Genomic DNA, 14,958 nt, shown 5'->3' with positions numbered 1-14,958 from the left:
ATAAAGAGTTTATTCATTTCTAGGACAGCCTATAACTCTCCTTATTTCTAAACAGGACTATCGTGTTAGAAAAAGTTTAGGAGGTAAATTTTCATCAGGGTGGGTTTTCCCTCAGTGAAATGCAATTTTTTAGTTGAATGATGCGAGACCTACAGCAAACAATGCAGTTTTTAAATCTTTTTGCTCTGGTTATATACACATGGATTGGATAGAATCTCCATTATTGGATTAGTTATCAAAAAAATACTGCAGAGCAAAAGAACCATGTTTAGTTTAGAAAAATTTAGTTTAGACTCACATGCGGAGCCCTATTGTTTTGGTTATCCTTAAGCATGCAGGAGAGGCCTCTTTTATCTTTAGTTTATCTTGGTAAACAAAGGCCATCTAAAGCAAGGGCCTTTAAGAGGTCTCAGTGCTTTGTAATTTGATCTGAGTTCTAACAGCCAGCCACATCAGGGCTTGGGTTTGCTGTGAACTATGTATGTGGCTACTGCCTAAGGTAGAAAAGACAATATGAGCACCTCTAAGAGGAGAAATCATGTATTTGTGTCAATTAGTAAAACAACCTTTATTGAACATTTATGTGCCAGGCACTGTAATAGGCAGGGGATTCAGAGTAATAAAACATCCCATCTGCTTTTAAGATACAGGTTAGTAGAAGATTCAGAAAATCACATTTTATAGTAAGATTTACTTGGACGAGAGTTTACTAAACTGCTAGAAGCAAAAACATTAGCTGTAAATCATGTAAATATGGTCATGCAGGCATTTTTAGAAGGGATTCTGTGTTAAGTCAGTCTGTTCTCAACAACATTTCTTTTTTATTTTCTCTACAATGGCTATTCTAGTAACGATTATTCCTGTCTGACCCAGAATTTTATTCCATTCTTCTTTTTCAAGAATGCCTGGAGCATTATCTGGTCTTACCTACATTTGTTTTTCTGACCTATTCCAGTATGATCTTTACATTTTCTCTCTTTTCTTCAACTTCTAATAGTACATACAGGCAGGACCTTCTCTGGAATTGTTTCATTTTCTTCCTATAGAAACTCAGTTTCTCCCCGAAACCTTATAATTTCTGCTGTATTGGATGCCAAGTTGAAGCACCTTACGTTATTATCTTGGTCTGGGATGTGGGATGAGTTGGTGGGAAAGCTAGTGCTGATTCCAGGTTCAGGGACTCACCATGCACAAGAGGATAGATCTCCCATGTATCCATGCAATTATATTTGCAAGCAGCATGGACATTAGAAAATGAGGAAGGTAGGCAACAAACGTAAGCATTAATAGTTGTTTCCATTACCAAAGACAAGTTGCCACATGACAAACTTGCACACAGGTTTGTGGAAGACTTTTAGAAGGATTCTGATTAACTGGCCTGGGGTAGAGTGAGGACATGGTGGTTTTTTGTTTCTTATTTTTATCCAAGGTACACAATTGAGTCTAATTTGGAACCAGGATTGAGAATCATTGTTTGGGCCTTTATGGAAGTAGGCAGTTTAAACTTATCTTAATTCTGTCAAACTTCTTTCCCCAGGGTTTCAAAGAACTGTGGCTATTGCAGACTCAAATTACAACTGGTTTTATGGTCCAGAAAGCCAATTAGTGTTCCTGGATAAATTTGTCATGCGTAACGGCAGTGGTAACTGGTTGGCTGACCAGATCAGAAGGAACCGTGTGATGGAAGGTCCAGGGACGCCTTCCAAAGGGCAGCGCTGGTGTACGCTTCACACAGAATTTCTCTGGTATGCTACCTTGTACTGGCTTTAAAGAGAAATTGTACCCAGGGGTATAGTGTGCTAATTTTTTTACATTAAAAAAGAAAAACTAATCTACTTTTTAACACTTTCTCCATGCCACCTATGTACTCGCAGCTTCAATTCAGTTCATATCACAGTTTTGAAATTCTGTTAGAAACATTTCCTTCCATTTAAGATCTAATTACTGTTTGCAGTTTTTGCTTTACATGTATTAGAATCCTAGGCTCACACTATTTCCTAGATATGCATGTTTTGATTTACATCATTTTTAAAATCCTATAAAGAGAAAAACCACGAAATTTAGACTGAGTTATTCTGATAATCACACCAAAAAAAAAAACAAAAGTAGTAAAATGTTTTGTTTTGATAAATGGAGCATTATAATCTTCTAATAGCAAAGCTGTGGCTAAATTTTCAAAACTATTTAAAAGTGGTGACAGTATTTGACAGTTTTACTTTGATAATAAAAGAACCATGTAATTTTTTTGCCTTAATCTTTTAAGCCTAGAAGGAGAAGCCAGGCTCTCCTTTTTAAAGTACTGCCAAATACATTTTTGGCATCTAATAAATTAAAATAAAAATTACAGGGAACTGGTTAATCATTAATCCCTGATGTCTTTTCAAGCTACTGAAATTTGCATTCAACTCCAAAGTAAGCTTCTGTGGTTTGATTGCTTCTTTTCATGCACAAAAAAAAAAATTAAACAAGAGGGAAAAAAAAGTTAGTAAAGTGGTAACTGTCATAATTTAACCAGCATTTTTAAAAACTATCTTCACAGATGAACTGCATATATTAACATGCAACCATTCTTGGCTCCTTTTAGGTATTTAAAGTAATTACTTAATAGTGTTTTTCACTTACCCGTAAATAAACAAGAGAGTTCTATAAAGCTGATTATAGGAGTCAGATTAATGCTAAGTCTAATTTGATTCAGAAAGTGCCTTTATGGGAATATGAAACTGACCAAAACCTGAGAGGAGGATGGCCAGTTCCACTTGTTTCTGGATTTGTTAAATCATCATAATTAAGCCAGCACTGTACACTAGACTGAAGCAGAGAGACAATTGCTCATGTCCGTAACTGAGACTCCAGAACAAAAGACAAAACAGCCCAAATCAAATAAATATCAGTAAGATTAACTCTACCATAGGTGACTGATTCACTTTAGAGAAAAAGTATCTTAGAGCCTTTCTTCCCTTGAGCAGCAAATCATATGAACCTGTCAAGGCTGTTGTCTCAGATCACCAAAAGTGAACAGTCATCTCCATTATTATTTTTGGAGCCTTCCTGAATCAAAACCTGTGTTCTTAATCACGGTGAAAGTTTAATGTGAATGATCTTACTTTGATAATAAACATCATAAATTAAAATAAGAAACTTACATCAAAAAAAGCATGACATCATCTGCAGATTAAAACAAAACAAAACCTTGGAATCGGGCTAGGCAGTGGGTGGCATGATCATAAATCCTCCACTGTTAGATCATTTCCTGAATTTCATCCATTCATATTCTTAGATGTGGTATTGGCAGTAAATTTTATCTAATACGTGAAATTCGACTCTATTTAAATTTATTTTTTTAGAGGGGGAAGAAAGTACTCTACCGAACTTTCAATAGTATCAGTTGTTTGCAGAACAGTGCTTCCTTAGCACTCAAGGATGGCTAAAGTCCAAATCTTAACATGTGGTTTCCTAGAATAGGAGCCCCTCAACTAGAGGTTTGGATGAGCTGCTTAATTCTATGAGCCCCCGTCGTTTGGGTGGCAGTTCTGAAATCATTAAGTGAAGAGGGTCCACGTAGCGATTATCAGTAGCTGTCATTTCCGGCTCAAACCCTTCACAGTTGTAAAGACACACTCCTCTCCCATTCACCAAGGGCATGCCCCTACACATGCTGATTATACGTGGGTGTTTTCAGAAATGCCCCTAATACAGTCTGCGCTGCCAGTGCTCTGGGTGGCATTTTTATGTTGTTTCCTCCAGCCACGTTGCCGTGTGGCCTCGCGGCTCTGCTGTGTTCCTTTCACTTCTATCGGAAAACCATTTAATTTTTAAAAATTGATTCTTTCAGGTATGATGCCAGCTTGAAATCTGTCCCCCCTCCAGATTTTGGCACCCCAGCATTGCATTATTTTGAAGACTGGGGTGTTGTGACTTATGGAAGTGCGCTGCCTGCAGAAATCAATAGATCTTTCCTTTCCTTCAAGTCAGGAAAACTTGGGGGACGTGCAATATATGACATTGTCCACAGAAACAAATACAAAGACTGGATCAAAGGCTGGAGAAATTTTAATGCAGGGCATGAACATCCTGATCAAAACTCCTTTACTTTTGCTCCCAACGGTGTGCCTTTCATTACTGAGGCTCTCTATGGGCCAAAGTATACCTTCTTCAACAATGTTTTGATGTTTTCCCCAGCTGTGTCCAAGAGCTGCTTTTCTCCCTGGGAAGGTCAGGTCACAGAAGACTGTTCATCAAAATGGTCTAAATACAAGCATGACCTGGCAGCTAGCTGTCAGGGGAGAGTTGTTGCTGCAATGGAGAAAAATGGGGTGGTTTTCATCCGAGGAGAGGGTGTGGGCGCTTACAACCCCCAGCTCCATCTGAAGAACGTTCAGAGGAATCTGATCCTCCTGCATCCACAGCTTCTCCTCCTCGTGGATCAGATACACCTGGGAGAGGACAGCCCCTTGGAGACAGCAGCAGGCTTCTTCCACAATGTGGATTTTTCTTTTGAGGAGACAGTGGTAGATGGGGTCCATGGGGCTTTCATCAGGCAGCGAGATGGGCTCTATAAAATGTACTGGATGGATGATACTGGCTACAGTGAGAAAGGAACCTTTGCTTCAGTGACATACCCTCGGGGCTATCCCTACAATGGGACCAACTATGTGAATGTCACCACACACCTCCGAAGTCCCATCACCAGGGCAGCTTACCTCTTCATAGGGCCCTCCATAGACGTTCAGAGCTTCAGCATCCACGGAGACTCTCAGCAACTGGATGTGTTCATAGCCACCGGTGAGCATGCCTACGCCACTTACCTGTGGACAGGTGAGACTACAGAACAGTTGGCCTTGGCACAGGTCATTGCCGACCGTCAGAAAATTCTGTTTGACTGGAGTTCAGCCATCAAGAGCACCATTGTCCCTGAGGTGAAGGACTACGCCGCTATTGTGGAACAGAACCTGCAGCGTTTTAAGCCAGTGTTCCAGCTGCTGGAGAAGCAGATCCTGTCCCGAGTCCGGAACACAGCCAGCTTTAGGAAGACTGCTGAGCGCCTGCTGAGATTTTCAGATAAGAGACAGACTGAGGAGGCCATCGATAGGATTTTTGCCATATCACAGCAACAGCAGCAGCAGCAGCAAAGCAAGTCCAAGAAAAACCGAAGGGGAGGCAAGCGCTATAAATTTGTGGATGCCGTCCCTGATATTTTTGCACAGATTGAAGTCAATGAAAAAAAGATTCGACAGAAAGCTCAGATTTTGGCACAGAAAGAACTGCCCATAGATGAAGATGAAGAAATGAAAGACCTTTTAGATTTTGCAGATGTAACATATGAGAAACACAAAAATGGTGATTTGATGAAAGGCCGGTTTGGACAGGCTCGGATGGTGACGACGACTCGCAGCAGAGCCCCAGCACTGTCTGCTTCGTATACCAGGCTGTTCCTGATTCTGAACATCGCTATTTTCTTTGTCATGTTGGCAATGCAACTGACTTATTTCCAGAGGGCCCAGAGCCTACATGGCCAAAGATGTCTTTACGCAGTCCTTCTAATAGATAGCTGTATTTTATTATGGTTGTACTCTTCTTGTTCCCAATCACAGTGTTAGCACTGAAGCTATAAATTGCTTGATCATTTTGTGGTCACAAGTCTGTGCAAAAAATAAAATCATTGCCCTTGTTTGTTACTGGATTTTTTTTCTCAGATTCTTTTAACAAATTAAGGGGAAGGTACTTTCACACAAGAAAGCAGGGACATGGAGAAATCAGTATGGGTAAAGGCAAAGAATTTATCAAAGGAATAAGAGTAGCTTGGTTGTCACATGGTGTTTCTGGAAGTGGCTTGGCTGAATTAGCAGTCCATATAATACTGCTCTTAAAAGAACAAAATGTCTGGTTTTAAGTAATATTTCTTCTTAAGAGAAAAAGACTTAGATAGAATTGGATTTTATTAATATTAATTTAATGCTATTAGCGATCTCCAGATACTATTTTATGAAAAGACTGAAGCACACAATTCTAAGAAATACAGAAAAAAATTTTTAATGGTGTAGTCATGTTGAAAATAAATGTTAATAAGTCCTGGTGTGGTGGTGTCACCTTCCTTAGAGAGTAATTCATGAGTTAAGTGAATAACAGCATCTGTACATTGGATTACTATTCAGATAACATAGTAAAATGATGGCAGAAGATTACTGAAAAATTTGGGATATATTTCCAGTGGAAAACATATATCTATGAATGAATTTCCTTGATGTTGTTAGTTTCAGCATACACATAATTGACTGCTTTTACACACCCATTGGTTATTCAATAAATGAGACAATTACAGGTATCTTAATTTTCTATTTTCCTTCTGTGGAAAACTGTTATAGACCCAATGACTAACTTCAAAATAAATATATCCTGAACATTGATTTCAGTACCAAAGAAGATGGGGAAGCTAAAATTTGGATATGATTCTTACTTTTTTTAATAGAAAACTTTCTTCAATTTATTTTGCTAAATAAACATCATAATTGCGATTTTTCTGTAGTGTCTTTCTTCTTTTTTCCTATGTATTCAACAATTTTGAAATTTTTTAAGAAAAACTGTTTATTTGAACATGCGTTAATTAAACAAAGTAGAGTTGGAATTGAAAGAAGTAATTTCTCTGCTTATTTACCTTTTTGTTTTTTAAACATATTTTAAACATTTAAAACAAAAGCCAAATTCTGATATTTAAGTAATACCAAACTTTTAAAACATAAAATTTTCATATTTATTTTCAATTAAGTCCTCAGGAGGTAATAGCAGCACAGAGTACTGGAAACACATTCCACAGATTGATACTTCAGCACAAGAAAATGATAAAAGGAACTTAAAGTGCATTATCGCACATTTAGCATATTTGAGTTTTATGTATTTCTCCCTTGAAAACAAAATACGTTTGGCTCCAGTTTGTAACGAGAACACGTTCCCTGATACAGGTCTAAGGTAATAATGGCAATCTTTTCCTTTCACTTGTCCTTTTGGTTCATGGAAATACCGGTAAGTAACAGAAAACAAAAACATTCAGAAACTTATGAGCCCCTTTTTGCAGTTCTAATTTTGAACCTTCTTACATAAAAAAACACAAGTCTGACTTTTCACTGTACTTCACTCATTATACTGGGAATCTAGAAGATGACTTCTGAGGAAGTATTTTTTTTTCTTTTATGGAAGAGGTCTCTGGAGAGGATGTCATTACACACTGTTTAAAAGAATAATGTTTTCAAAAGAATAATGCTTCCGTTTGTCCTGCATGGATGCTGTTACGGGGCTTTAAACTTGCTTTATGTGACAGATTCTCCGTTTACTTAACCTCATTCGACATTCCTCTCTTCTAGTCTTTCTCATTCAGAAAGGATGAATTGTCTGAAATGATCAAAAGCAAATTTTGAAAAAAAAGGTAAATTGCTCTTTGAGGCTACCAAGCAAACCTGATCTCAGACCCAGAAACTCAGGCATACTTTCTCATAAAGATGAAAAGTGCAAGCGAATGCCAAATCCAGCTTTCCTTTTGTTTTTACTAGGTTAGGGCAGACAATAAATTAGTCCCCATAGCATGATCCTAGTATAACACATTAGCTCATTTTCAAAGCAACTTTTAAAAATATGGTAATCACATATCTTTAAAACAAAATTATTTGATGGGTTTATTTTCCTTCTAAGTGGACCTTGTATTTATTTCAATTAAAAAAATTTCCACAGTCAGTGACTTAAGTGGTTAAGTAAGGAAAAAGAATGCTGAGACAAATCACAGCTCTTCATAATGAGACATGTTTTATATCAGGGATAGTTCATATTTGAATAAAACTAAGGAACTCTTTGTATCTTCCAGAAAAGCAAGCAATGTTAAATCTCTCTTGAAACTGAGTAATTAATTATGGAATGTTCACTGCTGCTCACTGTGAAAGGAGTGTTTCAAGTTCATTGGATAATATGGGAGCTTTTGTCTGGGGGATTGGCAGGACGTTAGTCCTCATCTTAAAGAAAATTTGGGAATCATTAGCAAATAGAGCTTGTCTGTGCAGTGGGAGGGTCATATTCCCTGGTGGATAACTGATTAGCCTCTTAACAGCCATGATGATGGATGAGACCTATCATTTGCTGAGAGAACAGTATTGAGATCATTGTTATAATTGTTAATGAAGTCAAGTGGAAGACATTCTCAATTCTCAGACTGTTTTAATAAATAGAACCTATTATATCACCTAATTCTTCCACAAAGATTTTAGTCATAGTTTTCAGGAAGTACCAAATGTCCCAGGGTTACTAGAGAATAGTTTTAAAAGGATATTATGCACACTGAATAATGTTTTAGAAGAAAAATTTATATTACACCTTAATCTGCTTTTAAAAAATTCTTGGTAGTTCACAAACCACCACAAAGGAATTGGAAATTTCTCCAAATTTTTAAGAGAAAGCAAGTCATGAAATATTATTATTATTATTTTTAGAAATGTTATATTTTTAAGTTAAAAAGTAAATGCATGTTTTTCCTTAGAAATATAAAACAAGATTAACTGGGCCACTTTTGAGAGTTAAAGGAGAAGCAAGCAACAGATTCCAAGACTGTTCTAGAAAAACTAGGACATGGTTGTCTGTGTCTTAGATTAATTCAGGAAATAAAAGGGGCTAGGGATGTGTGTGAAGGTCTAACTTGAAGTTTAGCGCTAAAAACAGGAACTTGAGATGATCTGATGGAGCTTCCAAAATCTGCAGGTGAGGAAACGGGCTCAAGCAAAAGGGGCTTTTATCTGCTTATTCTTGTGCTTACTTCACTTCTGTTGGCAAAGCCCACTGGCTTGGTTTTTCCTCTTTATTCTCGTGCTGAGAAGAGGTCAGTTTCTGCAGCTTACTCAGCCTACTGGCAAAGATGAACCATCTTGCCAGCAATGTTTCAGCTAGATATGTGCTTTATGCTATGTAACATCAGTGAAGTACCGACAAGGAAATCATGCATTCCAGTACATGGTCTAAATATTTCAATTGTAGTCATCAATTTTGATAGGTTCAAACTCTGTTAAGCAAGATGTAGTTGCCATGTGAAGAATAAAAGTTGCTGAAGTTACATTATGACTTTCCTGTTCTTTTTCTTGGCTGTGCAGTTTCTCTTTGGGGGGTTTCTTTTTTGTTTCTGTTTTGTGTAAGTTATAAACATACATGATTGGAAAAGTAAAATAGTACTAGAAGGCTCATATTTTTAAAAACCTCCTGCCCTCTCCCTTTTCACTCTTAATTTGTGCTTCCCAGAAGTAACCAATTTCTGACTATCTTAGCTGTTGGGTCCGTTACATCCTTGTTTATGTTAAGGTCTAAACCTTCCTACCGGTGAAAAGAGGATTTATCTCTTTTTTCCATCTCTCCTTTCTTCATACCTGTTTCATTTACCGCCTTCCTTCTAACAGGGCTATCATAATTTTTAGCTAAGTCACTATTCAGTATTTATATGTTAAAACTATGTAAATATGACTCAAAGGCTAGCCATAAAATGTACTTTCTTACTTTCATAAACAACTTTGGTTTCCCCAGAGTTAATGATTATTTTCTTCATTTCCTTAGTTGTCAAGCAACCTCATTTTATCCCCAAACTTACCAATGTAAGTATCAATCTCCTCCCTCTGTCCAATCACATCTATGTAATTTGGGGTTCTTTTTGTTCTTGGGGCCATCCTGGCATGATGGTTGTCTTCAAATGTCCTTTCTCCATCATTCTAAGGATTCTCTCTACCACTTTTCTGTGTGAATCTTTTGTTTCCTGGACCCCATGCTTTTCTTTTTCTTCATCAGTGTCTCTTTTTGATGGAGCATACCCTCCTCGAGAATCCCGAGAAAGGATGCATAGGGAGTAAAATCTTGCCTCCTTCCATTTCCGGAAAAAAAAAGTTTATTCTCTCCTTCACTTGATTCATCATTTTGCCAACAATTTTAGTCTGGAAATAACTTTTCCTCAGAGATGTGAAGCCATGGCTTTATGACTCTCCAGTTTCTAGTGTAGCCATTGAGAAGTCTGCTACCGAGTTTTCTCTTGGACAGAGATTTTAACCGGAGAAAGTCTGTCATCTCTCTGCTTAGTTCAGTGGAGGGATGCTGGAGGAGGGAGTTGTTTAATAAGGTCTAACTGCTTGTGCTCTCAAAGTCAAGTGGAGAAAGGGGCTAAAAGTCTCACTGTTTCATAAGTAGACACCTATCCTCTAATTACAGTGCCTCCACTCGGTTGTGCTGTGTCTTTAAACCAGAATCCCTCTTCTCAGTCTCTCCAGGGAGTCGAAGCCTCATCTTCTGCTGGAGTCCAAGTGCATTCGGCCTACTGTGGTTCCATTTTCCACTCCCATGCATTCCCACTCTCACAGGCACCTACTACCAATTCCTGAGCATCTTTGTGATTCTGCTGAGTGAACTGGCTTGTTTCTGTCAACTCCAATCCCATTTTCTTGCTGGCTTATATTTCAGCCTCCTGTTTAGTTACCATTCAACCATCTACTCTCAGCTTCCATGGTCTTGTTTTATTCTCCATTCACTCATTCTGAAAATATTTTTTGAGTACCCACTAAGTGCGAGGCACTGTTCTGGTGCTTGGAATACTACATAGTGAATAAAAAAATTAAGATCCTGCCTTCTTGGTGCTTACGTTCTAGGGATGGGTCTGACAAATTAGCATAATTCATAAGTAAATTATATAATCTATTAAAAGCTAATAGGTGCTATGAAAGCAAGGGAAAGATGGGATAAGGAGATTGAGAAGGGGAGGGTGTAATTTTAAATAGGGTGGTCAGAATAGGTTCTACTGATGTCCCCACTCCCATTCTCTTTTTCATTTTTAAAATCCCTTTAGTGGATTTAGTAGAGTTTCAGGAAGGATCAGAAACAATTCATATATTGAATCCAATATGTTTAACTAGAAGCCCCACTTCACTGTTCAGGTAAGTTGACAAATAACAAGAATGACAGTAACGTGTGTTTATTGAGCACCTACTATGTGCCAGGTACTGTTTTAGGAACTGGAGATTTGGTAGAGAACAACAACAAAATAAAACCTGGTCCTCATGTAGTTTATGATATGAGTGAGTGGGCAAAGAGCAACAAACTCAACAAAAATACACTAGGTCAAGTAGTGATAAGTACTGTGGGGAATAGTCTAGATAGGAGATAATCAGCTCTCTTGACTAAGTCCAGAGCGGGAATATTTAAGGCCCAGCTCATAGGCAAAACATGTGACCAAAGGAGTGTCTATTTTGTGGGAGCATGTTGGTCAAAAGATGATTAATCAAGGGGCCCTCAGGATACTGTGTCTCTGAGTCTCATTTACTGTAGAAGAGCAGATTGCCTGACTTGGCTCTGACCCAATCACCTGACTGTCCCTTAATAAACAGAAAATTGTGCAAACCTTCCTGCCATTTCTATTTTCAGCCTGCCTGTTTCAGGCCTTCACCTAGACGTGTGGCTGGAGTGTAGGGTGTGTAATGGCAAGGTGGTGGGAAACAAAACTGGGAAGGTAAACGGGGGTGCAGAGGAGGTGCTCCTTTCTTAACCCTCCACTTAATTTTTTAAAATAACACCAATTGTAGGAGCATTTTGAGTAATCCAGGCAGTTGGAATACCTTCCACATGGGAAAAGTAAAAGTGCTTCTTCTTTTCCATGTCTTATTGGGAAGTCTGTGTTGTAGAAGAATCATATGATTTTCATGGTGAATCTCAAAGGAAACACCAATGATTTGGGAGGGGTCTTTGAGGCTTTGGTTTAAGGTAGATTTTCTTAAAGCAAGAGCTTCTAAAAACATTTCAGTCAGCCCATCACTTTCCAAATTAAACAATGAAAACTGATTTTAGTATATATTTAGGAATTATTTTCTGAACAAAAAAGTTTTCGGTGGTTTAGGTACCTTCTTTTTCTTTCAAAGAAATAGTAATAACGGTACTGGAAATACCTTTCTGTCTGAAGGGAACATTTGTCAATTTTCCCTACTTTTCCTTGTTTTCCATTTTTCAGCATTTATTATTTACCACTTCTAAAATTTTGTCCAGGATAAGAGACAACCGGTAAAATAAAAGAAATTCCCATTTATTGCCTTCCTGTGCAGGTACTCTTGACTTCTTAGCTCCTTCACCCCACTCTCTAAGGAATTTGTTTTACTGACGGAAGGATGGACCCATGCCATTTATTAGAGTTCTGAGAAGAATTCTTGGAGCCCTTAATATATTCCATATTTAAAGCTCTGTTCTTAATACAAAAAGAATTGAAGAGAGGAAAATGTGATTATTTTGAAAGATGAATTCACAGAACTTTTTATCAAAGTTGATTATAAATTGCAATAACAATTTAAAACATTGCTATTACTGAATATTGCCCTTCGGTAGCTCACACTTAGGAGATATGAAGAGATTATAAAAGTTGCTACTCCACCTGCCTTCCCCACTGGACTACACTCCTGGGGGGCTACATTCCTTGAACTACACTCTCTTGCTTATTGTATGTACATGATTCTTACACAGTACCTGGCACATACATGGTATTCAAAGAATACTTGATGAATTGACTAACTGAATACATGAATGGAGCACAGAAGACTGTGGCCCCAAAAAACCTTCACATACAAAGCTCCAGCTCTTACGATGAGCTGACATCACTAACCTCCCACACACTAGATCCTAGAGCTGTTTCAACATTGTCGCCTCCGGGCTATGTGGTGGCCCTAAAAAATCAATGTTCAGGACAAGTTACATGAAAAAGACAGATGTTAACAAGATACACATACAGTTGCTATATGGCTGTTACACATGTGGCGGTCCCCTGTGGGATAGAAAGCCCAGATGCCAAAGCACAACTTAAAATAACACACCGTTTGTGTGGGATGTTGTAAACCACCAGTAATCAACAGACTGTTACTAAGCTTCAGCAGTTACCCATGAGGATGCCTTTTGAGTGCAATCCAGCAAGCGAGGCTACGCCAGCACAGCTGACTTCCTAAAGAACACAGGACAGTGCAGTGTGGCTGCAGGGAATGTGAGCAGGCAGTGCGGCTGGGAGGGTGGCTTGTTCAGCTGGCTTTACAGCCACACCTACACACGTGGAGAGTCCCACCTTGGCACCTCGGAATATGCCAGACTTCCTCAAAAAGACTCTGGCAAGGGCTTCTCATTGCGGTGGCTTCTCTTGTTGCGGAGCACGGGCTCTAGGCGCACGGGCTTCAGTACTTGCAGCACGTGGGCTCAGTAGTTGTGACTCGTAGGATCTAGAGCGCAGGATCAGTAGTTGTGGCGCATGGGCTTAGTTGCTCCGTGGCATGTGAGATCTTCCCGGACCAGGGATCGAACCCGTGTACCCTGCATTGGCAGGTGGATTCTTAACCGCTGTGCCACCAGGGATGTCCAATATTTGCCTTTAATTATTTGGAATGTTCAAAATGCCGCATTATAATCATTTAAACTATTAGTTATCAGCATAGTTATATCAAACCTAGTTTGATATAGCAATTTTTTACCTTTAATCTTGTGAAACTGAAGAGAGTAAGCAAATTTTTCTTGTCAAAATAGATTTTTTAAAATAAGACAGACTAAAGGACATCTCTGTAATTTAGAATTACTACAACTCTGTCAGAGTTTAGGATCCTGCAGGACAGCTTACAGAGAGTATAAGATACACCATTAGAGCAAAATCAGACTTCTGTTTTTCATTTCTAGTCTCATCCTGCACTCAAACTGAGTTATTTCGATGCTTTCCAAATAGAAGAGAGTCATAAAGGTAAAAACAAATTATTTACTAATTTATTCATATCCATCTTTAGTATTGTTTTCTGGATTTTGCCCTTAGTCATAGATGTTTGTGGTTTTTCAGGTGGTTGAAATTAATGAAGTCATTGTAAAACTTGAGTTTTTTGTTGGCCAGCTCATACTTTCTACAAAATAAGCCCACTTATCACCCTCTCCTAAAGAAGACAGAGATTTGGCTGAAATAGCTATTAACAGGTGTGAAGATACAGAAGAGGCTACAGAATACTTCTTTCACAAACAATACATCTTTCGGACATCCAACCGTTTGTCACTCACATTGACTTTTTAAACTCCAGCATTACGTGGAAGAAAAATATGGAACTTTTGTCTTCTGTTTTGGCACATTTTAAAAATTCTTTGTTTTTCACATTTGATTGAATTTTGTCACTTCTTGGTTGAGTGTTTGTATTTTTGGAGACCATGACTGTTTCTTTAATAAGCTAGAATTGTATATTATAGAATGTTAGAGTTAAGAAGGACCCTGAAGATGATCTAGTCTAACCCTCCCATTTTACAGTTGAGGAAACACCTTGCCTGGCATTTCTTCACTGTAGTGCGGGTGAGGGCATCACCTAAATCATCACTGCCTGTTTTGACTTTTCTACTGTTAGTTGGATCAACCCTAGGTTGGGAAATAAGGTTTACGATGCCATCAATCTGGCTGTTGGACTGTTCTTCCCCAAAATAACTTCAAGTGAGTTATAGGCTTAAATTTTTGAATTATATTACTTTATTTCATTAAATACAGATGGCTGATAGTTTGCTTACTAAACTTCCAGTTCTTTCTTTTGCTCTTGGTTAGATGAGCCAGTTAAGTGTTACTGCCCCATAGAGCACAGTAGCCTATTATATGGTGCCTTAGCGCCCTCTGGCACATCTCTGAGTCACCACTGTTAAAAAATCTTTTACAAAGTGTAATTGTGAAACTAAAATGTTCTAAGTACTGTGCTGGGTTCTTTACACTATCTCACTTTATTTTTTAATACAGAAATTGTATGACAAAGGTTGAGACAGCTCCCAGTCAAGACCCCAAGACAATAACCATTTTCCTTGTGATTCTTAATCACTTCTTTTTTTCTACAGTTTTGTCGCTTATGTATACATCTTCAAAAAGTAAAGTTTAGTTTTGTCTGTTTCTGAACTTTTTATGAATGGACTCATACTGAATATATTCTT

General features: G+C 38.2%; 1 protein-coding gene across 8 annotated transcripts in view; it reads left to right on the top strand.

Moving 5' to 3' along the window:
- Positions 1–6,524, top strand: part of DSE (dermatan sulfate epimerase) — a 115,331-nt gene extending 108,807 nt beyond the window's left edge. For 5 of the 8 annotated variants that reach the window (XM_027088098.1, XM_027088113.1, XM_027088082.1 and 2 more), the window contains 2 exons: positions 1,538–1,745; positions 3,833–6,516. In XM_027088098.1, coding sequence (XP_026943899.1) covers positions 1,538–1,745; positions 3,833–5,597 — 1,973 coding nt within the window. In that variant the 3' untranslated portion in view covers positions 5,598–6,516. Of the gene's footprint in view, positions 1–1,537; positions 1,746–3,832 lie in introns of all 8 variants that reach the window. The other 3 variants (XM_027088090.1, XM_027088133.1, XM_027088123.1) reach the window with 3 other exon arrangements.
- Positions 6,525–14,958: the final 8,434 nt, after the last annotated feature.

This window comes from Aethalodelphis obliquidens, unplaced genomic scaffold, assembly GCF_003676395.1.
Source record: "Aethalodelphis obliquidens isolate GAN/ISIS:26980383/991018 unplaced genomic scaffold, ASM367639v1 scaffold3, whole genome shotgun sequence".
In the NCBI taxonomy this organism is placed as follows: Eukaryota; Metazoa; Chordata; class Mammalia; order Artiodactyla; family Delphinidae; genus Aethalodelphis; species Aethalodelphis obliquidens.
The sequence above is the reverse complement of the archived record's forward strand: the minus strand, read 5'-3'. Positions and strand labels throughout refer to the sequence as shown.